The sequence below is a fragment of the Notothenia rossii genome, assembly GCF_949606895.1.
Source record: "Notothenia rossii genome assembly, chromosome: 5".
Taxonomy (NCBI): domain Eukaryota; kingdom Metazoa; phylum Chordata; class Actinopteri; order Perciformes; family Nototheniidae; genus Notothenia; species Notothenia rossii.
In genome coordinates, this window is record NC_136903.1 from 39,695,625 (window position 1) to 39,719,774 (window position 24,150).

At 41.9% G+C, this 24,150-nt stretch overlaps 1 protein-coding gene across 3 annotated transcripts; it reads right to left on the minus strand.

Annotated features, from left to right (window-relative positions):
- Positions 1–1,978: 1,978 nt before the first annotated feature.
- gan (gigaxonin) lies at positions 1,979–23,960 on the minus strand. Of its 3 annotated transcripts, XM_079682424.1 has the most exons (14): positions 23,812–23,945; positions 23,247–23,276; positions 22,515–22,711; positions 22,218–22,332; positions 21,745–22,095; positions 19,787–19,855; positions 19,472–19,623; positions 18,461–18,582; positions 17,870–17,982; positions 17,264–17,413; positions 5,843–5,979; positions 3,657–3,791; positions 2,917–3,026; positions 1,979–2,818 (listed from the first exon to the last, which is right to left on the minus strand). In XM_079682424.1, the coding sequence occupies exons 3-14, from the start codon at positions 22,697–22,699 to the stop codon at positions 2,646–2,648; spliced, it is 1,812 nt and encodes a 603-aa protein (XP_079538550.1). In that variant the 5' UTR covers positions 22,700–22,711; positions 23,247–23,276; positions 23,812–23,945; the 3' UTR covers positions 1,979–2,645. The 3 variants fall into 3 exon arrangements, with proteins under 3 accessions (XP_079538550.1, XP_079538549.1, XP_079538551.1); XM_079682423.1 differs by lacking the exon at positions 23,247–23,276 and having other exon boundaries at positions 23,812–23,960; XM_079682425.1 differs by lacking the exon at positions 23,247–23,276 and having other exon boundaries at positions 22,515–22,663; positions 23,812–23,934.
- Positions 23,961–24,150: the final 190 nt, after the last annotated feature.

The window sequence follows — 24,150 nt, forward strand, 5'->3', positions numbered from 1 at the left end:
AAATACAATTGTAATGATCCCATATCATTTACATTACCATCACCATCAGGTCAAACTGCCTCATTGCTGAATAGACTAAGAGCAGCAAAATCATCCGTTTTCAAAACTAATATCACATAAATGGATGAAACAATGATGTGCTACTGCCTGACCCGTTACTTTATGCTGTTATAACCAACAATGCTACCAAACTGAACAAACCAACTCAACTTCATATTAACAATGGAGAATCACAAAGAGATTTCGTTTTCCTGCGGGAAGAGGACGTTTGGTTCCATCAGAAGAAAAACATAGAAATGGGTTAAGACACAAAGTAAAGTCAAGCACACTGGTGTACTCATCGGGAACATCTTCCAAAATGTCGTCATGCATCAGTCACAGAAGTCCTGCCCGTCGTTCACACTGCCTTGACAACATAGGTCACGGGAGAATAAGTGTCGTTTAGGATACAGAGCTGATTGGAAACCTGATAAAGTATTTACTGTCATTGTAAAACTGTTATAGACATAGTGGAAGTGTCCAAAATAAGGAAGCACTATTTCCAGACAGACTTCAGCTTCAGGAACAACTTTATTTCAGCTGCTGTCAGAGAGCCTTCCTGTTTCTGACATTTTTATACTGGGGTTTAACACGGGGGCAATACTTACATTCCCATATCTTACACAATATTGAAATAATTACTTTTGCCTGTTGATCAGCTGAACATTATGATCAAAACAACGTTTTTGCTGTAATGGCTTGTTGACAGTATTTTTGACTGTGTTGAGATTCTGATCCAATTGATGTTTTAACGTATGTAAAACACTCAAAAACATATTTATTTCATCATTAGTATAGAGGTGTTAGTAAACTTGAATACAAAGTCATTGTGAATGATCATCTCGTTTAATGATTACTTCCTATTTAAAGACTGCTTCTACTACTAGAGCTATGGTTCCCCCTGGTTGTGCCGAATGTGTGTGTTGGATTGCCTTTCTGACATTATGATGTGTGTTTGTATCAACAGTCCATGAGCTCCACTGAGCGCGTGTCACTTTATGTGCTGCCCCTGAGCGGAGGACAGACAGCAGCAGCTGTAACTCACACAGAACAAATGGGGTCAAGGGATGCCAAAACTGTTCTGACTGGAAAGCCAGAGGTCAGCAAGGCAGCAACACATCCAGCAACTCAAGAGAGTGACTCAGAGCAACGTCTATTTCTGAACAGGCTGGGCACAGAGAGCTCGGTCAAAGATAAAATCTAAAGTCAAGCGCTTGTCCTCCAACATGCTAACATTCAGTTAGTATGTGGAAACTGTGGAATTCATCTTTCTAGGATGTTGTCAGTGAAGTAAATGTTATTGCATTTCACCGTCTCTCAGAATACACCTTCATCCATTCTATTGATGCAAGACCAGTCTGAACAACGCATGCAGGGATTAGTTTGTGACTTATTAACGTCTTCATTTTCCATCAACCTTCATCATCTGCTGCAGTAAGTGTATCTACACTGTCACACATAATTCATTCATCATGGCACTAAAGGTCCTTACACTGTTATTTTGGGCTGTCTGCGCCAAAACTGACAATTGTGAGAAATGTGGCAAAACATTGTCGACTTTCTGACCAGAACACTCTATCGGGAGAATGACAAGTATTTGTAAAGTAATGCTCTGAGGGATCTTGGTTTGATTCAAAATGACTACATTGCATAGGTAAGGTGACCTTCGGTTGTCATTGCTACAATAAATCCTTGGTAATGTTGACTGTTGCCAGGAAACGGAAATGTCTCAATAATTGATGTCTCAAAGTCAGACATTTTGTTGACCCACCCACCCCACTGGCCTTCAAATCAAGAGGACATGAAGTCCCGCTGGATACCCTTGCAAATGTGAACATTTGAGCACTTATTGAAATATTGACATGGTAGTTCTACAATGTAAATCGAAAAGTTGGTCCTAAACGTGATACAGTGTAGACAGATTACGTGATACAGTGTAGACAGATTACGACCAATATTTTATTATTCAACTCGCACAGTGTTGCCATGCTACGAACCCACAAAATCATTGTTATTTTATGTAAATACCACAGTTCTCTCTGATTGTCAGGGACCGACACCAAAGTCCGCCTTCCCCTTAAAGATTTATATTACTATAGCATTTATACCTCCACTGCAGTTGTAACAAATATTAGGTCAAATGATTATGTATGTTAATGATTGACCAGAAAGATGGACAATACAAGACTGAAAAACATAATACATCCTAAAACTCAAATTGTAACACAGCACTTTTATAACTTATTTTAAAGTCCCTTGTGTAATAAGGTAGCAGTTTATCAATAACTGTTTGTTGTTTGATCCCTCACCAAGCAACAGTTCACCAGTTAACATTACTGATGAGGAATGTCCATTACAATATGAAGCAATTCCCACAATTAAAAGCAAAAAATATTAAAGGTTTATAAAAAAAGCCATTAAACCTATGATGTCAAAAAGATGAACTTTTATCCTGTGTCCCATTCTCGTATAAGCCCGTGAACTGAGAGTCACAACCCTCAACTCTAGCCAAGATAATACTTTAGTGTTCTTAAAATCCCCAATCCCAGACATACAGCAGGTAGACAGAAGCAGCGTGCAAAAGTGGAGTGTGGTGCCCAACAGGGTCACACTCGGACCCGGAACATGTCCTGGCTCCACTGCAGGCGGAACAGTCGACAGTTGGCGATGCGCAGGGCTGCGCACGCTGTTTTGGAGAGATCGCTGGGTAACATGGGTCTGGTGCGCTGCCACGTCCCAGTACTGCGGCGAAACTCCCTGATGTAGTCAAAACTTGTTCCTGTAGGTCAGAAACAGCAAATTCACACATCTAAATATTGAGCGGACTGTAACCTGATCAGAAAACTGTGGTTGTTGGACCTGGTTTCTCTTACTGACCGGTGTCCAGGTCTCCAACCACATAGATGCTGGCTCCGATGGGCACAGCCCCATAAACGAAGGAGGAGCTGGTCTGAATACACAGGGTCTGATCATCCAGGAACATCCACCTGTATTCAGCATTACACACATATTGGTATCAAAACAATTGGTTCTTTATTTTTTATTGAAAACTTTCTTATTTTCATATTATGAAATTGATAGTTGAATATTCTGTTCCATTTTGTACGACAGTCAAGTGTATATGATTGCACACTGTACAATGCATTCTCTATTTATGTCTCGTGTCCCCACCAAATTAACTTCACAATGGAAATTAATTATTTTTTTAATTTATCATTAGCCCATATAAGGGGGGGACAACTAAGACAGACAATAGCTGTTTTGTAATTTCATCTGGAAATACATATATATTTTATATTATATTATATAAACGCTATATTTAGTACCAGGAACTGTATTTTGTTCATTAATGTAACTGATGGGAATCCATTAAAGAATAAAAATGTAGAAAGTCCTGCTAATCAAGATCATGCAATAAAGTCAAAATTTCCAAAAAGACTCAGCTGTTGTTTCCAAGGCTAAATGGAACTTTAATTCAAAATGTTTAGACAATAAAGAAATTTTCCTTAAAGAAATTGAAGTATTAATGATATATTAAAGAATCTAATACAAGTGTTTTTAAATGTGGTATAAAAGTAGCTTTAAAACCCTCCTTGACGCACTGCTCCAATACTGACCTCCTCATCTCGTCATGGTAGAACTCAGACTTGCAGGTCATCATCTGCCTTTGCTCTGGGTTTTCTTGCTCTTTGCTTCTCACTCCGCCAAACACGTAGAGCTCCTTGCCAACGCCACACGCCACCGACCCAAACCTGGCCAGGGAAATTATTGGGAGTGAATGTCTCCTATTGGCTAATTCCTGACAAATCTTGAGACAAAAGTTATCAACTGACAAGAGACCAGTATTGACATAGATAGGACCCTATGATCAAAGGTTTCACAGCGCAGAAGTTAATCATGGACAAACTAGTTAATGTGAAAGATGCAATCATGGTTGGATAAAAGGTAATATAAATTCCTTCAGCCAAAGAAAAAGACTAGAGTGATCCGACTATAGCAACAATTTTTAAAAGACAAAAGATAAGTTATGTGGGGTGCTAATCTTTCCTTAAGAAGTTGAACTTTGGGCTAGTATTTGCTCGTTTCAAATCATTACCCATATACATAAATGGTAGTACGAATCAAAGAATATGCAAAGACGAAGACTGAATATAACATTTTTACCTTGTTGTTGTGATTTTCACAGTTACTTATATCATTTTATTTTAAACGTTATGATCCTTGTGTGAACTCTTGTCTATACTGTGCTGCATTTCATGCCTATTCTGTTGCTGCTTTAAATCCTACATTTCCCTACAGGGATTAAAAAATGTCCATCTTAAATATGTCTTCACCTTAAAGCTTGTCTCACACTGTCCCAAAATTGACACCAGATGGACACACGATAAAGGAAATGTTCAAATTCGGCTCTGATCGTAACAACATCGGGCCATTCGTGAGGGCATCTTAAGCCATCGTATGACCGCCGGCGGAGTTTCTCAGGCTTCGGCAGCAACTTCGTGAGGGGTGGCAAAATCTTTGGCATGCCAAAAAATTGCCGAAAGACCTTGCGAAGGTTCATTTTCGTGTTGAATTCCTGTGTCCATTTTGCCCTTCGTAAGGCCATCATGAGGGCATCTTGTCAAATTGTGTCATCTTCGTCTTTACTTCGTGTGATCATCGGTATCATCGGGCATTTTTCGGCTCACAAAGACAATATGAAGGAAACAAGAAGCTGCCCGATTGTCTTAGGAAGTTCTCCTATAGGCGCGTTCACATCGCAGTACTTTTCCCACTTTAGTTGCGATATAGTTCCGAAATGTTGCGTTCACACCAAAGAAAATCCGGAACTAAAATGAGTTAATGAGAACCTTTTTACCCCCTTTTCCGTCCCTACTAGAGAGCAGGGACTTTCGTGGGAGAAAAAGGTTCCTATTTCTGATTGGCTGTGCGGATTGCAAACCACGCCCCGTAAAACTCCCAAAAAGTTTTGTGAAGCCGCCATTTTATTATCCTCGCATTAGCATTATTAGCATTAGCCCATCGCACAAACGCAGAGAGACTAACTTATGGCAACACAAAAGAAAACATGGGAGCGGTGGAGATGAGGAGGTGTCGGCGTTCTGGTGATTTACTCGGAAGGCTTCAGTAGAAGCTGCTGGGAGTCCCAGCAGCTTCTACTGAAGCCAGTCCCCAACTCCGGGGACTTCCGGCCGGGGACTTCGGGTGGCAGTATACGCCGTGAAGTTGTTTGCGGCCTGCCAGTAAACCCAAAGCAGAAGAAGACGAAGTGACGTCAGCGGCTTCATTTGCCTAATCCTCCCCCAGGGACTTATTCCGGTGTGAACGCGATCTGTACCTAGTTCATGAGAACTAAAGAGTTCTCATGAACTAAGTTCTGATTAACCTTTGTGGGAAAAGTACTGCGGTGTGAATGCGCCTAATGACTCAAGTGTGACTCAACATCCTCAGTTATAGTCATGTAACTATCCTCTGAACATTTTGTGATGACTATTTCAGTATGACGATCTGTCATTTGTTTATTTATATAGCCCAATATCACAAATGTTACATTTGTCTCAGTGGACTTCACAGTTTGTACAGAATATCAGGGATATTAAACTGAAGACAAAACTGACAGTTGTGGGAGAGCTACACACAAGTTCAGACTTAAATATCACTGTCAAAGCGAGTGTGTATTATGTGACAGAAATGTCTGCACTGGACAGAAAATACACAATAACATGGAAAGAAAATAAACAAATATTGCATTTTATGTAAGATTCTTTTGTCCTGACGACAGGACAAAAGTGTTTGTGTTTACCTTCTCTCCTTCAGAGGACAGAGGCCCGTCCACTGAAGGGTTTTCGGGTCGTAGCATTCAACAGAGTCAAACAGCTTCCCGTAGGAGCCCCCGCCGATGGCATAGATCTTCTTATTCATGGAGGCGTAGCAACCCACCTGAAGGAGCAGAAAAACAGCTGTACGAGTCACAGCATGTTTGGAAGTGTTCACGGTGGAAAATTCATCACTTGGTCTGAGTGTTGTATTGGCCCTGGGCCCATTCTTTACTTTTTTCAGTCATTTCAGTAACATTGTGTGAGATAGCGAGCAAAAACATAAGAGGCAGGAAAAGTCAGTTTTTATGTTGTATGGAATTATTTTTCCATACAAGTCTATATAGTTGGGTTGAGAGAAGGTTTTGATTAGCACTGAAAAGAAAAATGTACAGGACATTTTTTTACATTTATTTTGAGAGATGCATGACATAGAGAGCCGCAGTGACGCGTCGTAAAACCCGGAAGTAAGTTAGCATTTTTAGCACTTCCGGTTCCTTCCTCAAAAAGCAATGCATTTTTTCCATAGGGTTTTGGAAAATAGCTCGAAATAAGGTCGGTGGTTGACACAAATTTAAGAGGTAATTGACGTTTTGTTCTACGACATTAAATACATCAGCAGTGACCCCACTGGGGATTTTTGAAGAGTTTACGTGTCTGAAAAACGATTGTTGTTACCGAATGGCTGAATAGGACTACAGAAATTGTCGAGGCCGTTGTACGTCATTACGCCGAACACGTAAACACTCCCGCTAAGTTTGTTTTCCCCTGTGTTCCGCTTAAAAGCAAGTACCTGCCTATCTTTAGTATCTGTATATCTATATCTGACCATTAGAATCTGTATTTTTGAAATTGTCGTTTTTAACACCGTAGTTTTACAAATTATAGAATAATTAATTACCAGTGTTTTCCAATTTTACTCGGCAGTTCGTTTCGTTGGCTAACGTTAGCTAAAGCTAGCGCTACTAGTTAGCTACGCAATGGTTTGTTGCTTTGCTCCGGGTTGCAGCCACAGGTCTTCGCATGAAACGTGCTTGTTCTATCGTTTCCCGGCCAATGTTTTCCAAAGGAGAGTCTGGATTCGTGCCATGAGGTAAGCTGACGTTACATTTTTGTCCATGTCACGGTGAAATGTAAATAATGGGTAGTGACTGTATCGCCGTTATAGAGATGGCGCTGCTGAAAAGACCGCAACACAAGTAAAGATAATGAATACATCCTATTAAAACCTGTGTGGCTTATATGATAAGTCTTATTAGTACAAGCAGCATAACGTTTCACCATGTAACTAAAGATTGTAGTCAGGGAAATCAGTTTGACATATTGAACTAATAACAAATCACCTCTGGCTGGCAGAGAACTCTCTGCTCCATAGCTTCTCTTGGACGTAAAATCACATGTACATTTTACATTTATATTCAATTTAATATTCCATCCCTCACATACTTTTGTATATATAATAACTTATATTTTGTTTTTCTTGTTATGCTGCTGCAACACAAACATTTCCCAAATTGGGATCAATACAGTAATATCTTATCTTAATTAATTAAGAAATATAACTATTATAATTAGTGTAGCAGCTGACACCTATTTTCAATATGGATTAATCTACCATTTATTTCTTTAGTTCAATTTTCATCTATAAAAATGTCAAAATAGTGAAAATGTTCACGAGACTTATCAAAGTGCAAGGTTATATCTTTAGATGTTTTGTTTTAGCCTATGTACTGTACAGTATGTCTTAATGCTCTTACAGTATATGTGACGGTGTGACTTCCATGAAACTATATTTTATATCTTCCCAACAGACGAGCTGACAGAAAACCTAACACTCTAACAACCACAACATTGCAAAGGCGAGTAAATGTAAATTAAAAACAATTCACAATTTTTTTATTTCTTCTTTCTTGCAGTGAGGTGAAGCTGACCTTGCACTTGGTGCCAGTAAGGATGTTCCTCACGCAGGCTGAATGTTTCTCCTTCCTTACTGACAAAGAAGCCCTTGATTTGCAATGCTTCACTAATTGTCATTTCCCTTGCTCCGTAGGGACACTTTACCTCAAGCACAGCGGAAGACCCTACCAGACCATCTGGAGATGCCCCCAACATTCCTGATTGGGAGAGCCACAAATCTGACTCATGGACCTGCATCTGAGTTGCAGTGGTGAATGCCCTGACGCCCTCACATTCATTCATAGTCCCCCACTGTACAGACAAAACACCATCAAGGGCCTGTTGTTGCCTTAGCACCCTGGCAATAAAGGAAGCAGTCACACGCTTTGACCTCAGGACAGCTCCAAAGTTGCTGGCAGTCAACCTTCCTTTCCTGAACAAATGCCAGTTTGGGCTGGTTCGCTGACCAGTGGTAGCCACCTGAATTGCCCTCTGTTGCTCTTCAGACAATGCCATGCTTGCCACAATTGCCTCAGATCCCTGATGCCCAACAGATTTGATAATTTCAGGAACAGTAAGTGTTTCCAAGCTGTAGTGTTCCTCTTCTGGCTCGGGGGAGAGAAGCCAAGAAATTCCTGAGAACCTGCCCCAGAGTCTGTCCCTCAGCCAGTCACGATCTTCGGAGGTAGGCTCTCTTGTCAGCGGGTTAAATTAGTTATTGGTTTCAACAGTCACATTAAAACAGTTACTAAATCAGCTTACTATCACCTAAAGAACATATCTAGGATTAAAAGACTAAAGTCACAGCAGGATTTGGAAAAACTTGTCCATGCTTTTATCTTCAGTAGACTGGACTACTGCAATGGTGTCTTCACAGGTCTCACTAAAAAGTCTATTAGAAAGCTGCAGCTGATTCAGAACACCGCTGCTCGAGTCCTCACTAACACTAAGAAAGTGGATCACATCACTCCTGTTCTGAAGTCTTTACACTGGCTTCCTGTGTGTCAAAGAATAGATTTCAAAATACTGCTGCTGTTTTATAAAGCACTGAATGGTTTAGGACCAAAATGCATTTCTGACCTCCTGCTAAATGATGAACCATCCAGATTTCTCAGGTCTTCAGGGACCGGTCAGCTTTCTGTCCCCAGAGTCAGAACTAAACATGGTAAAGCAACGTACAGTTATTATGCTCCAAATATCTGGAACAAACTCCCAGAAACCTGCAGGTCCGCTGCAACTTACTACTTTTAAATCCAGGCTGAAGACTTTTCTTTTTGTCGCTGCTCTTAATTGAACTATTAATATCTTAGACTGCACTGTAACTTTTATCCATGTATTTTTTCTTTTAATGTTTCTTTTATTAGCTTTTCTTTTTAATGACTGATTTTAAATGCCATTTTCTTAATGTCTTTCATTTTTTGTAAAGCACTTTGAATTGCCTTGTGTTGAAAAGTGCTATATAAATAAACTTGCCTTGCCTAATAAAGATTTCATGTGACACATAAAATTGATTTGTTGATGGGAATTAATGTGAATAAATTAACTCGGTCTTAAAAGGTTAACGGTACTCTTGCTATCACTACTCACCGACACTATAAACCTTGTCCCTCATGCTAGCCCTGACAACACCGGTAAGCACACCTTCATCTAGGCTGCACTGTAACGTGTCCTGACTTGTAGTGGTTCTCTCCTCTATCTACACTCTTCTTGTCATCTTTGTAAAACGATATCAGACTGGTAATTGACACAGCCATGACTTCTAGTTAAATTCAGTGTGGCTAAAATGAAAAGCTTTGTTAAAATATGTATGCAAGCACGCGAAAGTCAAATTCAGCTTTATTGTCAAAAATTCTACATGTGTTATACATCCAGAAATATCGAAATATCGTTTCCCACAGTGTGACATGTATACATAAAACAAAAAGGGCCTCGATAAACGTGGTATACATTAAACAAAACGGGCCAAGATAACCGGGGTATACAGTTTAAAATGTTAATATATTTAAAGTTTTCAAAGTGCAGTTTCAGTGCAAGTCAGTTGAAACGATCTTAAGTTGGCGTGACGTTGAAGTCGTGCGACCCTGCTGCTGTACTGGCTTGTAGTTAGTTTATAGCATAACGTTAGCATTTTGCTTCTGCCAACTAGATTTATTATTCAAAAATTATAAAAGTAGGGTTGACATGTGGATATTATCCGGCTGAACAAAACGTGATCCATCTCTTAAATATGTGTCAACCACAGACCTTATTTCGAGCTATTTTCCAAAATCCTATGGAGAAATTGCATTGCGTTTTAGACGAAGGAACCGGAAGAAGTTTACTTCCGGGTTTAAGGACGCGTCACTGCGGCTCTCTATAAGAGACAGAAAAAAAGGATGACATTCAACATCCACAGCCAAACTTAAACCAGAGCTTCTGCAATAACACAGTCAGTATCTTAAGATGTTGTCTTAAGATACTTATTTGTGTTGCGTATAAGTGTATAACTTTAACCTGATGGTGCTAATAGAAAAATGTACAGGGTTCAGGGATTACTTTTATTAGTTATGTTTATCAATGGCTTTTTAATACTGACCCACTTAAAAAACGGAACGGAACATTATCTATTGGTAAGGGCTGGGTATTATTCATAAAGTAGCTGGAACTGACATCTTGGCCAGTCGGCATTGTTCCACCAGCAGTAAGCAATGTATTATGTGTGTCCAGTAGGGATGTGCATCTCCATCACTGAGGCCGATGCGATGTGCATCTCGATACGTTGCCACGATACGATACATTAACGATACATTTGAAACACCAGGTGAATCGATACGATACGATTCACCCCTGTTGCGATACGATTTGATTCAACATTATGCGATACGGGGCGATACGATACAAAATAATGATGCTTCAATATGGTACGACAGAGGATTTTTGTTTTATTCCTTATATGCAGCAAATCATAAATTAACAAAAAGGTGCTTTACATACTTGGTTCTCTCTACTAGTACTGCGCATCCCATCATGCTGTTTCTTTTTTACCTTAAAAAACTCTCCAGAGTACAGTACAATTGTATAACACCTCACAGTTAAACAATTTAAGGATGCATTGCCCATGATTAACAATGTGCAAATAACAACTACCGTAGTGCAATGCCCATACAGCTGCCAGCCTGATGTGCTTCACACTCATTCATAGGCTAACTCACCAGTGAGCAGAAAGCAGTGGTTTATATATGAACAATAAAGAATACAAATAACCTTTCACAAACACCTCTTTCATAACTGCTTACAGTAAGGAAGACATTTAAACTGTTATTGGCCGTCACAGGCTGCTGTAAACTAAACACCACTCTCTCTGACAGAACACCTCACTGAGTGATTGAACTCATGTCTAACTTTCAGGTTTCTCTTTTCAGCCGCAGACCCCATGTCTCCTCTTTATGTGCATCGCTAAGTTCCTCGTACTACTTGTGTACTTTAAAGCGGCTCGGCATCGTTAACAATTTGCGAGCGATTTTTCAAGTTGACCGTCTTTCTTGAAAAATCCAAAGTGTTACCAAACGTTTGATTTGTAGGTATTTTTCGGTGCGCTGTGTTTCTCTTTCTCCTCGACTTCCATTTGTGTTGATAACTGTGACGCGGCTCCTCCGTAGTGCGAAGCAAAGATCAAAGATCATCTCTGCTGAGTGCTGACAGGATGAGGGGATATATTGTATGAATGAATCGTTTTTTACTGATGCAAAGACGCTACAATCGATGCATCGTGAGTTCAACCCAAACTCTAGCGGATGTGCACTCTTTCAACCGGTGCACTCGCATCTTGAACGTTTATGCCGGTGCACCAAATCTTAACATCCCTAGTGTCCATTGGAGCTAGGGGACACAAAACAAGTGTTGGAGACAAGCAGCAGGGGCAGATGAAAAAGAGCTGGTACACAAGTCCACAGAGATGAGAAAGTAAATGCTACAGCTCCTCCTGAGGCTTGTTTAGCAGCAGTTGGATTTACTAACAGAGCTGCTGTGCTCCCAGATGTCAGTCTGAGGGGGAGACGGACCTTCTGAGTGAGATTATTTCAGAGAGCCCTAGTTAAACATTTTACTGATATGACTAAATAACATGAGCCGTAAAAGTGATCAGAATCCAAACTATTGTAAGCATTGGGTTGAGAGGTCATGTGTTGTGAGCATGCGCAGTCTGTCCTGGAGTGGTGAAGGGGAGTGTGGTGTGACTCGACAAGAATAAACGGAGGCGCTATCTGGGATGCCCCGAAAAGTACTAAGTTCCTGAGTTTTTGTTACACAGAAGTATCTTTGAAGCCTTAACACCTCGGACGTTACATTGGTGGCAGCGGTATCGGTTTGTTTTATCTGCTCTTGGATTATTTTTTTCTGTGGACAATTACTTGACTTTCTGGTCGGCTCTGCTGGCTAGCTGTGCTAACGGTGCTAGCGCCGAAGCGTCATGTTCGGGGGAATGAAGAGTGATGGCGATATGGAAGACGATTATAACGAATGTACTGCTTCTTGGACTGGTTCTGTGAGTAATGATATTAAAGTGGAGCTGCCGCCGATGTTTAGAGGCGATGGCCAGAGGCAGTTCACTACGTGGATAAGACAGTTTGAAGCCACTGTTCGTGCTCAGACGAGGGGTGCTAGGGGCACGAGCTACGCAGCTACCTTGCTGAACATTCTGCCTACCAGACTGGACGGTGCAGCTTTCCTGCTGTGGGACAGCTTGCCGGCAGATGTGCAGTGTGATTACGAACATGTGAAGGAGAAGCTGGCGGAGGCTTTTGGCCAGAGACAGTTCCTGCTTTATTTCCAGACGTGTGTATCTGCACGGCCCGCCAGGTGAACGAGTGTTTGGAGGTGTATGCGGTGGACATTTCCAGACTCGTGGCTGAGGCTTTTCCCGATTATCACCGCGCTGCAGTAAATGGTGAGAAATTCAGACGTTTTTTGGCTGGCCTTGATCCTGCACTTCAAGCAAAATGCCATGAATAGGGGGTGACTGATATGGAGGAGGCGTTGATAATTGCTGGGCGTTGTGAGCGGGCCAGGCAGGCAATGAGGTTGAACACGCCTGGTTTGCCCTACTGTCCTCCGCATCCTGCTGTTGTTGCAGCGCTAAATTCACCATCGGCTGGTGTTTTCGACTGTAATGCTAATACCACGGATAAGCTCATAAATGTGGTTGAACGCCTCACCTTGAAGGTGGACAACTTACAAACTGAGGTGAGAGACTTGAGAGCACATAGCCGTGGAGCTGAGAATGGCAGAGGGAGCTCCGCCTTGACCTGGGATCGTCAGAGGGTGCAACGGCGTGCCTGCCACTGTGACTGTGGCGAGTTTGGTTGCAGATCTACCACCGGGGATTCCCACAGGGACGACCGCAGCAGGGGCCGTTCTCCTCAGCGCAGACCGCAGGATGGTTTTGGTGCCAGGAAATGGTCTCCACGTGAGCGGGGAACCCGAGACACCACCTCTGCGGACTTCTCACCGCGACGACCAGGCAGCGATGTCCCGCAAGGACCACACAGCGCTGGGGAACGTCAGCCAAGGCGTGGAGTGAGGTTTTTGTCTCCCTCTCGGCGGTCACCATCTCCATCCTCGCAGGGACGGCTGCAGGGAAACTTCCAGTGACTGGCATCGAGACATAGATGCCGGTTTCACCACTACAGGGTCAAATGGACTATTCTGCTGGGAAAGCGCCTGCTCGTGCATTGGACTCTTGTTCTGTGGGTGAGTCTAAGCCCAAAGCCTATGTTATAGGACTTGTTGAGGGTGTTGATGTTACTGTTTTGATTGACTCTGGGTCCAATGTTTCACTTATTTCTGAGGACTTCAGAATGTCCATATCTGCCTTACGTAAACGTGTGCTAAATACACAGTACACTTTTTCACGCAAACTCTGCACACTGATATGGGCAGACAGTTCGAATCAGATGTTGCGAGGCATTTGTGCGGCATGTTAGGTATGAAGAAGACGCACACCACGCCTTACAATCCGTAGTCTGATGGCATGGTAGAGAGGTTTAATAAGACACTTATCGATTAGTTGGCAAAATCTCTTCTATCATGTGAGGGGGAGTGGGACTCTTTTCTGTCACAGGTCGCGTTTGCGTACAATACCAGTGTACATTCCAGCACAGGCTTCACGCCGTATTTTCTCACGCATGGCAGGGAGGCCAGGACTCCTGTGGATGTTTTACTGGGTTCAAAGCGGGATGATCTGGTGCAAGGTCCCAGGGAAGACTTTGCTGGTTCCCTTCTCAGACGCTTGGACGCGCCGTTTGATCAGACAAGGGATAACAATTTTGCTGCAAGCAGCAAACAGAAGCCTTACTTTTGTTCATGTTTCAAGTGTGCAGGACAAGGGGAATAGGTTATGCCATACCAAGTTAATGTTTTATTTGGGCTGTGGATGTGTATAATAATTTTTTTATGTTTAGTTGTGTTCTCACCATGTGTGTGGAAATGGGGAGATTTCTTTCAGTAAGGGGGGACGCATGTAAGCATTGGGTTGAGAGGTCATGTGTTGTGAGCATGCGCAGTCTGTCCTGGAGTGGCTCCTCCGCTCCCTTCACTGGCTTCCGGTAACTGCTAGAATCCACTTCAAGACACTGGTACTTGCGTACCATGCTGAGAATGAATCTTGCCCTTTCTACATCCAGGACATGGTTAAACCGTACACCCCAGCACGTGCACTCCGCTCTGCATCAGCCAAACAGCTCGCTGCACCAGCACTGCGAGGGGGACCCAAGTTCCCATCCGCAAAAACACGTGGGTTTGCTATCCTGGCTCCAAAATGGTGGAATGAGCTCCCCATTGAAATCAGGACAGCAGAAAGCCTACACATCTTCCGGCGCAGACTGAAAACTCATCTATTTCGACTCCACTTCGAGCGACTGAATTACTAACAAAGCACTTATATACTAATAAAGGACTGGCTTATCTAAAGCCAGTTGAGTAGCACTGGAAATGTTTGGCTCTATGAAACCTGATGTACTTATATTATTCTGTTTTCTTCAAGTTTGTATTTTGTTGGTCGAACGCACTTATTGTAAGTCGCTTTGGATAAAAGCGTCAGCTAAATTCAATGTAATGTAATGTAATGTGTGACTCGACAAGAATAAACGGAGGCGCTATCTGGGACGCTCCAAAAAGTACTAAGTTCCTGAGTTTTTGTTACACAGAAGTATCTTTGAAGCCTTAACGCCTCGGACGTTACACTATCTATGACATGAACTATTTTGATAGTCACAACTGATGTGTTTTTATTTATTATTTCAGCAGCAAAACTCTTAGGTGTTCTTGATTTTAAAGTTATAACATTAGTTTTGAAGCTGTAATCAGTAGTTTCTTTACGGTTATCCTTAGTGTTTATTCTATTGACATATGTTTATTAATTATAAAAATGTTAATGTTTCATTATTAATACGTTTAGCAAAAATGTATATATTGTTGTTTCTTGCTTCTTCATAATCCTTTGGATGTCTGTATTAAAGGTGCTTTATTAATACATACAATAGAGTTGAGTAGACCTGAATGTTAAACATACCAATTTAGTTTAATAAGATATTGTTTATCAGAATCAGAATACCTTTCTTTATCCCACAGAGGGGACATTTACATTGTTACAGCAAAAGTTAGGCTAGAGACAAAAATATATAAAATAAAACACTCTTAGATAAAAGGGCATGCAAAGAAATATAAAATGTTGTCCACCACCTCCACAGTGTCCAGGACCTTCTCTAACAGTCTGTTCAGTCGCTTCCTGTCAGCAGCCGAGATGCTGCTGCCCCAGCAGACCACACCATAGAAGATGGGTGAGACCACCACAGTCATATGGCGCATTTCCATTGCAGGGCCTCGCTCGGCTTAGTACGGTATAGTTAGGCAAGGCTCACTTTATGCTGCGTTTCCATTACAGTTTAGGAACTGGGGTAGTAACTATAGTAACGCGGTGTAGGCAGAGCCGTGACGTCCTCTTCAATGTGAACCACAGAAAACCAACATCAGCCGTTAGCCCTCAGAGCTCACAGCTCCTCAGGTCTGTTCAGAAACTAGACAAAAGTTAAACAAGTACAAACCACAGAATGTCTGTGTCATGGAGAACACAGTCGCTGGTTTATTTATGTCTGTAGGCCGTTGTTGTGAGTGTGGACGGTCGGAGGATATACTGCGTCCTCATATAAACATGTCAAATTTGTGTATTGTATTTTATAGTTTTGCATAATATATAATTGTGTTCATTGGTTTGTTAAACAGATATTACTTCAGTTGAAAAACTCCTTGGAGAGATCAGTTTACAGTTTTTTTTGTTATGTTATTGTTTTTCAGCATAAAATGAAAATATCCTTGGTTTGTTGTAATGCATGCATGAAGGAGTTAATAAATCACACACTTACGGAACATCACTATATTGGAATTATTTGTATAGGCTTTTTCGATCAAAAATGTTCGGGGTCGGTCAGGGGGTACTTGGCTGAGAACATTTTTCAAAGGGGGTACATTACTGAAAAAAGTTTGAGAAGCACTGCAGTAGGGGGAATAGGGAGGGGGAGGGTCAAATCTGTTAAATGTTCAGGTCGTTTGCCCACTGCTGGTCCCCCCGGACCTGGGAGTCTGGCTCTTTGTAGCCAGAGATGGTCTTCAGGCCTCTCCAGCTGTTCCTCCATCCTCTTCCTGTAGCTGTTCTTCCCCTCTCTGATCTTCCACCTCAGCTCCCTCTATATAATCCTCTCTGTTCCACGATCTAAAGGCCCTCTTTCATCCTTCAGGAGAGCCTTTATATCAGGGGTGATCCAGGGTTTGTTGTTTGCAAAACACCGTACAGTCCTCTTGGGTAGTACGTTTTCCTCACAGAAGTTAATTTAATCAGTTATACAGTCAGTTAGGCTGTTGATGTCCTCCCCGTGAGAGTCAGTGAACACATCCCATGCAGTAGTGTCAAAACAGTCCTTCAGGGCCTCCTCAGACCACTTCTTCACGGTGTGTGAGGACACCAGCAGTCTGTGGACCAGAGGTTGGTACACAGGCTGGAGGTGAACCAGGTTGTGGTCAGATCTGCCCAGGAGAGGAAGGGGAGATGAGCTGTATGCCTCCTTGGTGTTGGCACACAGTAGGTCCAGTGTTTTATCGTCTCTGGTGGTGCAGGGGACATATTGTTTGAATGTGGGCAGCGTTTTTGAGAGAGGCATGATTAAATTCTCCAGAGATTAGGATGAGGGCATTAGGGTGCTGTGTTTGCAGTCTTCAACAGTTGGAGTTGACGTCACAAGCGTGAATTTGCGTGGCAAATAGTGTGTTCTGATTTTTTACCTAGGTTCGATATGATAATTCAGAGCGATATTACCATTCCCTGCTTTATTTCTGATATTCTAGAATTTATTATGCAACATTATCTTAACAGTACATTTGGGATACAGAGGTTACTGCTGTTGTGATCATATTTTGTCTCAGTCATAAACTGAGTTACATGTCCTACTATCTTGTCAATGTGATATTAATATGTGTGTTGTTACCTTGCGGATCATGGTCATACTGGTCTGCATTTTCCAGGCACTGCAGTGAGGGTCGAACACCTCCACAGTGGTCAGTTCTCTTTCTGTGGTCTCTCCTCCGAGGACGTAGATCAGACCGTCCAGCTCCACCACGCCAAAGTTCTGACGCGGCTGTGTCGAGATCAAAAGCAGCAATGAGACACACTCAATCCCACAGAAGCTCCACACACGTGATGCAAGACTGCTGTTATGTCTTCCACAGCTCTTTTAAGCAACAATTTAGATAATGGTTTACAGTATATGAAATGAATCCGATATTATTATTGATCAAAATAATAACATCTCTAACAATATATCTTAAGTCTGATTTGCATTCATAAGTATTGATGAGTGTACAACAACAAATATTCAAAATATAATGTGAATGACTTTTCCTATAAAGCGGCATAAGGGACAAGGGGTTGATTTGTCTGTGTCAAGTTTAGTTTTTTTCAAATCACTCAATGTAGTAAAAGAAAAGAAAAAGGGCAGAGAAATTGTCAGAAAGAATTGTACAGTAAAGATCAGCCGTTTAAATAGTTTAGTGGAGGGATGAAAGTGCTTCTCTCAGTAGAAGTGCAGTCGTACCTGTAGCATTGGGGTTATAGGGCTCCAGGTGTTGGTGTCAGGGTCATATTTTTCTCCACTGTTTAGGACTGTGTTGTGTTCATCTGCTCCGCCGATCGCAAACAGAAAACCCTCTAATAGACAGAAGCAGAGTAGGATTATTATACTTAGATAGTACAATTTATAATAATAATAATAATAATAATAGATTTAATTTGTTAGCGCTTTTACAGGTGCTCAAAGACGCTTTACAGATAATAGTGAAGAAAAAAAAAAAGAAAAAAAAGAAAAGAGAAGAAAGGAACAACAAATAAATATAGTTAAAGTTAAAGTCAAATAATACAAAAACAATCACACATGAAAAGCCAGATTGAAGAGGTGAGTTTTTGTGAGTTTTTTTTTTTTGAAGGTGGTTAGGTCGGTGCAGTCTCTGATGGGTTGTGGGAGTGAGTTCCAGAGGGAGGGGGCAGCGACGGACAGAAGCAGAGTAGGATTATTATACTTAGATAGTACAATTTATCTTAATTCTTAATGATGATCATTCATTCAGGTGATGACTAGCTACAGATATGTTTCCTGTTGGACTTCAGGTTATGGCTGGGCCGCACTGACCGGCAGTGACGACCCCGTGGCCCAGGCGGGGGGCGCTCATGGGCTGCAGCGTAATCCAGGCCTGCCTGCTGGAGTCGTAGAGCGGACACATGCAGCGCGTCTCAGAGGTCGGCTTCCTGGTTCTGTACAGGACAAATCCATCAGGTGGTAGCATGTTAGCAGAACATGTGATTTTGGGAACTCATGACTAATTTAACCACATTTCAGTGTAAAATAACACTATTTATCTCTCATAATTATATCATTATCTTTTCCTAAAAATGTGTGTGGAGTGAAGAGCTTCTTTGTAGCTCATAAATTAACAATAAGCCTGTCCGCAAAACATCAAAGCTTATTATTATTACAGTTATGGTGGAGATATACAGTATATATCATTATTAGGGTGGTCCTTAAAATATAAAGTCAGAAAGTCTAAGCTCCAACCCCCAGAATTCATTCTGTTAGTCAAGAAAACTCTCCTGGAGATTGTTTTTCCTCAATCTGACAACATTTACCCCCCACTCATCGACCTTGAAGTTTAGCCTCAGTTGCAGCACCCTGCTGCCGGCAGCCCAGGTCCATGAGGGAGGGGTACATGTTGTCAGATTGAAGAAAACATTCTCCATGAGAGTTTTCTTGACTAATAGAATTAATTCTGGGGGTTGGAGCTTAGACTTTCCCACTTTCAATTTTAAGGACCACCCTACTGATGCTAAACTTCAAGGTTGACAAGGGAGGGGTAAATGTTGTTGGAGTTTGAATAAAATTCACCAGGAGAGTTTTCTTGACTATTATAACATATTCCGGTGGTTGGAGCATAAAATAAATGAATTCGAAAATGTACATGGCACAAAGGACCACCCTAATCATTATATGTATACACACATATAAAATAAATGTCCGCACTAGCCGCATCCCCACATCCCTGACGCTTTGTGGTCCTGCCCACATTAGCCTGGGAGCCTGAGGGTTCTGCTAAGTCCGATAAGATAAATTGATAAAAAAAATTGTAAATGGTGAACAGTGACTTACTTGCGATCCTCTCCTCCGGCTATGACAATACATTCTGAGTAACCTCTGGGTTTGAAGGCTGCGAGCAGAGCCTCACCCTGCAGGGGGCCGCCGCCCAGCACCTGCTGGCAGTACACACTGATCACCTCCCTCATCAGCGGCTCTCCCTTGGCCTGATGGGATACCGTGCACGCACAACAAGGTTAGCTAAAGAGTTAGCCCAGAAGAGTATTGCCTCAAAAACAGCAAACGCAATGTGAAGCAATCACAAATAGGGTGTGCTGTTACACTGTGGGTAATACTAAAGAGCAAACATTTAAATCTGGACAGTTCTACCTGCTCTTTCAGGTAGCTTACATCCAGACCCTGCTGCCACACTGCAGACATCACTTGCTTCATGTGTACCTGCAAATACAGATGGAAGACTCAAGGTTTGGTTTATTAAATAAACACAAGCTAAATTAATTCATTTTGGCCACCTTAGGCCTGTAATACGAAGACGGATTTTTGCTTAGCAAGCTAACTTCAGGGAAAACTCTGGGTTTCCGGTCCTACGACGCTGGTTCACTTCTTACCGGACTAGATCTCCATGGTAACTTATGCTGAACGGCTAACCTGCTCCGGAGCAGGTTTGGTTCCAGGATAAGAGATCAACTCAGTGAAAGCACCGCCTGCTGATCAATCAGAGCTCCGTGTGCGCAGTTTAAAGCGATCAAGTCATATTACAGGATAAAGGAAATACAGAAAAATTGCCGTTGCAGGAAAGACGGCCGGCAAAAATCAACTGACTGTGTGAACCGGTGTGAACGTGAAAATTAATAGAATATCACCTCCCATCTTCAGAGCAATCTGACTATTATAACATTAGCGTTAAGAAAGCTTACTTAAATATCTGCCACAACATAAGTAACCGGATCAGAGTAACATTAAGTACAGTCTGTACTTGTGAGTGCAGACGTCGATAATGTATTATTTCCTTATCTGAGTCAGCTGAGCCGTATCTGGCCGTGCAACACTCACAGTGTCACATACTGTATGCAGAAGTATTATTTGAAGCAACACATTTTGTTGACGAAACACTCGAGACAAATGTAATTAAAGTCAGATCCACTCGTGTCTTAGACGGGGCAGGGATATCATAAACCTGTTAATGTACTCATTCAAACACTTTTTCTTTCACCAGCTGTATTCACCTTGCAGGTGCAACTATGTGGCTTTTATCCTGGATAAAGTGTTTAAGTCATGGATGTTTAAAGTTTAACTTCTTCATATTTGTCTAATATTATAGTTGACTTTTCATTCAGGAAGTATGACGCTGCGCTGTCAGTACGCTTCTCCATGTTTGTGATTGGTCAAATATTGCTAACCCCACCCCTTTCATGTGAACGCGCACTCAGCCGGACAGAGAAACCCTGGCTTGAGTTACAGAGTTGATAACCAGCGTCGTAGGACCGTTTAGCGAGAGCGCGTTTGTTTTTGGATTAGGTAAACCAGCTAACTCAAACATATCCAGGGTGAGTTGAACTGGCTTCGTAGTTCAGGCCTCTGGAACAAACCCATAATACAACATTAAGCGCCTACATATTTTTTATAAAGTGATCATGTTGGAAAAAAGTTGCCTATTGCCACATCTTGCAGACAAAGAGACACATTAGCATATAATGGAGTCACATGTCTCCACCTGGTTCATAAAGTAAAATATTCATTCTCCTTTTCTGTTCCTTTCTACAAAAATATCGGCTCTTTGCTGATGAAGTAGCCCCCCAGTGTTAGCCCTATACAAGCTAGTCACTATATGTGTCCATCTGCTATCTGGTGCTGAGTAGGTAGTTTAGAGTAGGGTTGTAATCTTTAAACAGCTGCCTTATTCTGCTACAAACAAGGTGGATGATTACACATTATCAGGGCGACTGCGGCTGCGAGGGAGTTCGGTCGTCTTTCAACCAGAAGGTTGTGGGTTTGATCCCAGCCTATGCAGTCAACATGTCGATGTATCCTTGGGCAAGATACTTAACCCTGAGTTGCTCCCGATGGCATGGCCAACGGTGTGTGAATGTGTGTGAATGTTAGGTCCTAGAGTAAGGTACACTGCTCTGTATGAATGGGTGTGAATGGGTGAATGACATGTAGTATGTAAAGCGCTTTGAGGGGTCTTAAAGACTGGATAAAGCGCTATATAAGTACAGTCCATTTACATGATAACCTCGCAAAAATGTCCCAAATTGGGATCAATAAAGTACTTCTTATCTTATCTCTCTTATCTCCCCATCGAACCTCAAGAGCACATCACAAACCTTGCGATCCTCTGAGTCATGTCCGAACCATCGCACCACAGCCTCCAGGATGTTCCTTTCGTTGCCCACATTCAGTTTCTCCATGGCCAGCGCCTCACAGAGGCGGTCCGCGGGCAGCTCCCTGAACTCCTCAGTGAGGGCCACATCGCCAAAATGTGTCTGCAGGAACTCCGTGGCGACGTAGTGGACATGGTTAAGGCAGTAGTGCAAAGAAAAGAGCCGGATTCCGAGGCAGTTCTCTGCAGTGATGCAGCTCTCTAGGAACTGGCAGCACAGGGACTTCAGGTCGGTCAGGAGGAGCAGGTCAGACGCCTGAACCATGTCCTGGATGGTCTCTTCATTCAGAGTGATCTGTGTGTGAAGGACAGGTCAATTGGATATACAAAAATATACCAGGACAGGCAGGAAACAATTACTAATGTTTACTAGTCCTAAGCATGTCACTGTGCTTCTTTTTAAGCCTACGCACTCACTTCTCCGCTGAAAATGTAGTCCAGGATTTGTTTCATGATGGGCATGGAGACCCCCTGCAGCTCGATTCTGTAGGTAGACCCATCTTCCTTTGGAGGATTGTAGTTCAGCTTGGTCCTAACAGAAAACCATTAACAGAACATATTATGACAAACATGAAAATAAACTATACACCTGATGATCTTTCATCAATTTCTATTTTGGGAGTGCCCATGCTGTAACTAAGTGTCTGGGCTGACTGACTGATGTTCTGACTGACTGATGTTCTGACTGACTGATGGTCTGGCAGACCTGCTCACCTGACATAAGGGCTGGCAGCAGCCAGGATGTTCTTCTGGACAGGAAGCTCCTCGCCATCCACCACCAGCAGCGCATCATGGAAACTTTGCTCCTGCCAGAACAGGCGGAGGACTCGGAGGAGTTTCTGGGAATGTTGTGGGTCCGAAACCTTCGAACCAGGTTCACTTGATAAGGAATCGGGCATGTCTAGACTTGACTTTTAACAAATGAAGAGGGGACATTTTTTTATTCGGCTTGCATGAAGGATTACACTTTTTTTGGATAACAATAATTTGTAACAATCGGTAGCCAAATGTTACTCATTAAACGGTTCTCTACATGAACACCAGAGCGGGGAGTAGTACTCTGCTCTTGTACTTGTAAAAGCAGAAGTACCAGAGTGTAGGAATACTGTGTTACAAGTAAAAGTCCTGCCATCTAAATGCTACTCAAGTAAAGAACACAAGTATTGGCATCTGAATACACTTAGTTAAAGTACTCATTATGCAGATTGGCCCATTTCGGATTGATATATATTCCATATGTTTTGATTAATTATTCATGCATAATCATGCATATCACAGCTGGAGCTAGGTTTTATTCTTTTATTAACTTTTGGGTAGTTTGTGAATTTACTCCAGGTGTAACTAAAGTTTTATTTAAGTGTTGATTATGTTGTATATCATCAATCCATTATGCAAAGTAACTAAATACATTAAATACATGTAGTGGAGTAAAAGTTGACTTTTTACCTCTGAATTGTAGTGGAGTAGAAGTACAAACTAGCAGAAAAGGGAAATAATCCATTACCTCAAAATTGTATTTAAAAGACAGTACTTAAGTAAACGTACTTAATGACTTTGCACCAGAGCTGCTGTACACACCCCAGCGGACAGCAGTGAGCTGTGGGAGTATAATTGTTAGAATCTAGTTCTGATAATTCTGAGTTAAGACAATCACTTACCAAATATTGGTAAGGAATGTTAGTCTCGCTGACACATTCAGTCTGTCTGCTGCATGTTCACTTTATCGGCTTAACACTGTAGTAAAGGCTAGGCTAGTAGCAAAACAACCGACATGTCGATGATAACAGTTGACTGTCAAAGACCATATCATGTCGCTGGTAAAACCATTTCCAGTTTAATATCTGAAAGGTAACTTAGCTAACGTCTTATTTGGTTTGCTTACTTACTGGCAAACATGGAAAGACAAACATGCTCATTCACGTCGGTGAGACTCATGCCCTGTAGGTTTACACTGGTTCACACTGTTGTGTTTTTCATTGGATTAATTTCACTTTGGTTTTAGGTTTCTTACCTTATGGCAATAAATGTTGAATGTACTTGTTCTATGGGTACCGGCTGGTCCTCGCTGCCTTTAGGACGACATAAATCACTCCAGGAAATAATGTTATAACTGGACGTGAAACCAAGTACTGTGCTGCGTTCAAGATAATACCGAAAATACGATTACGTTCCGATGACACATAGTTAAATGGGTGATCTGTCCAAACAAACAATAACATATCAAGAAATATATTCACACAAGATACCATGTTGTGGCCTAAGACAACCTATTGATGTATACATGTTAACTAGTTAACTACCAACCTATTTTATACAGTCAATGGTAGTAACACGCCTTTTATTCTCACAG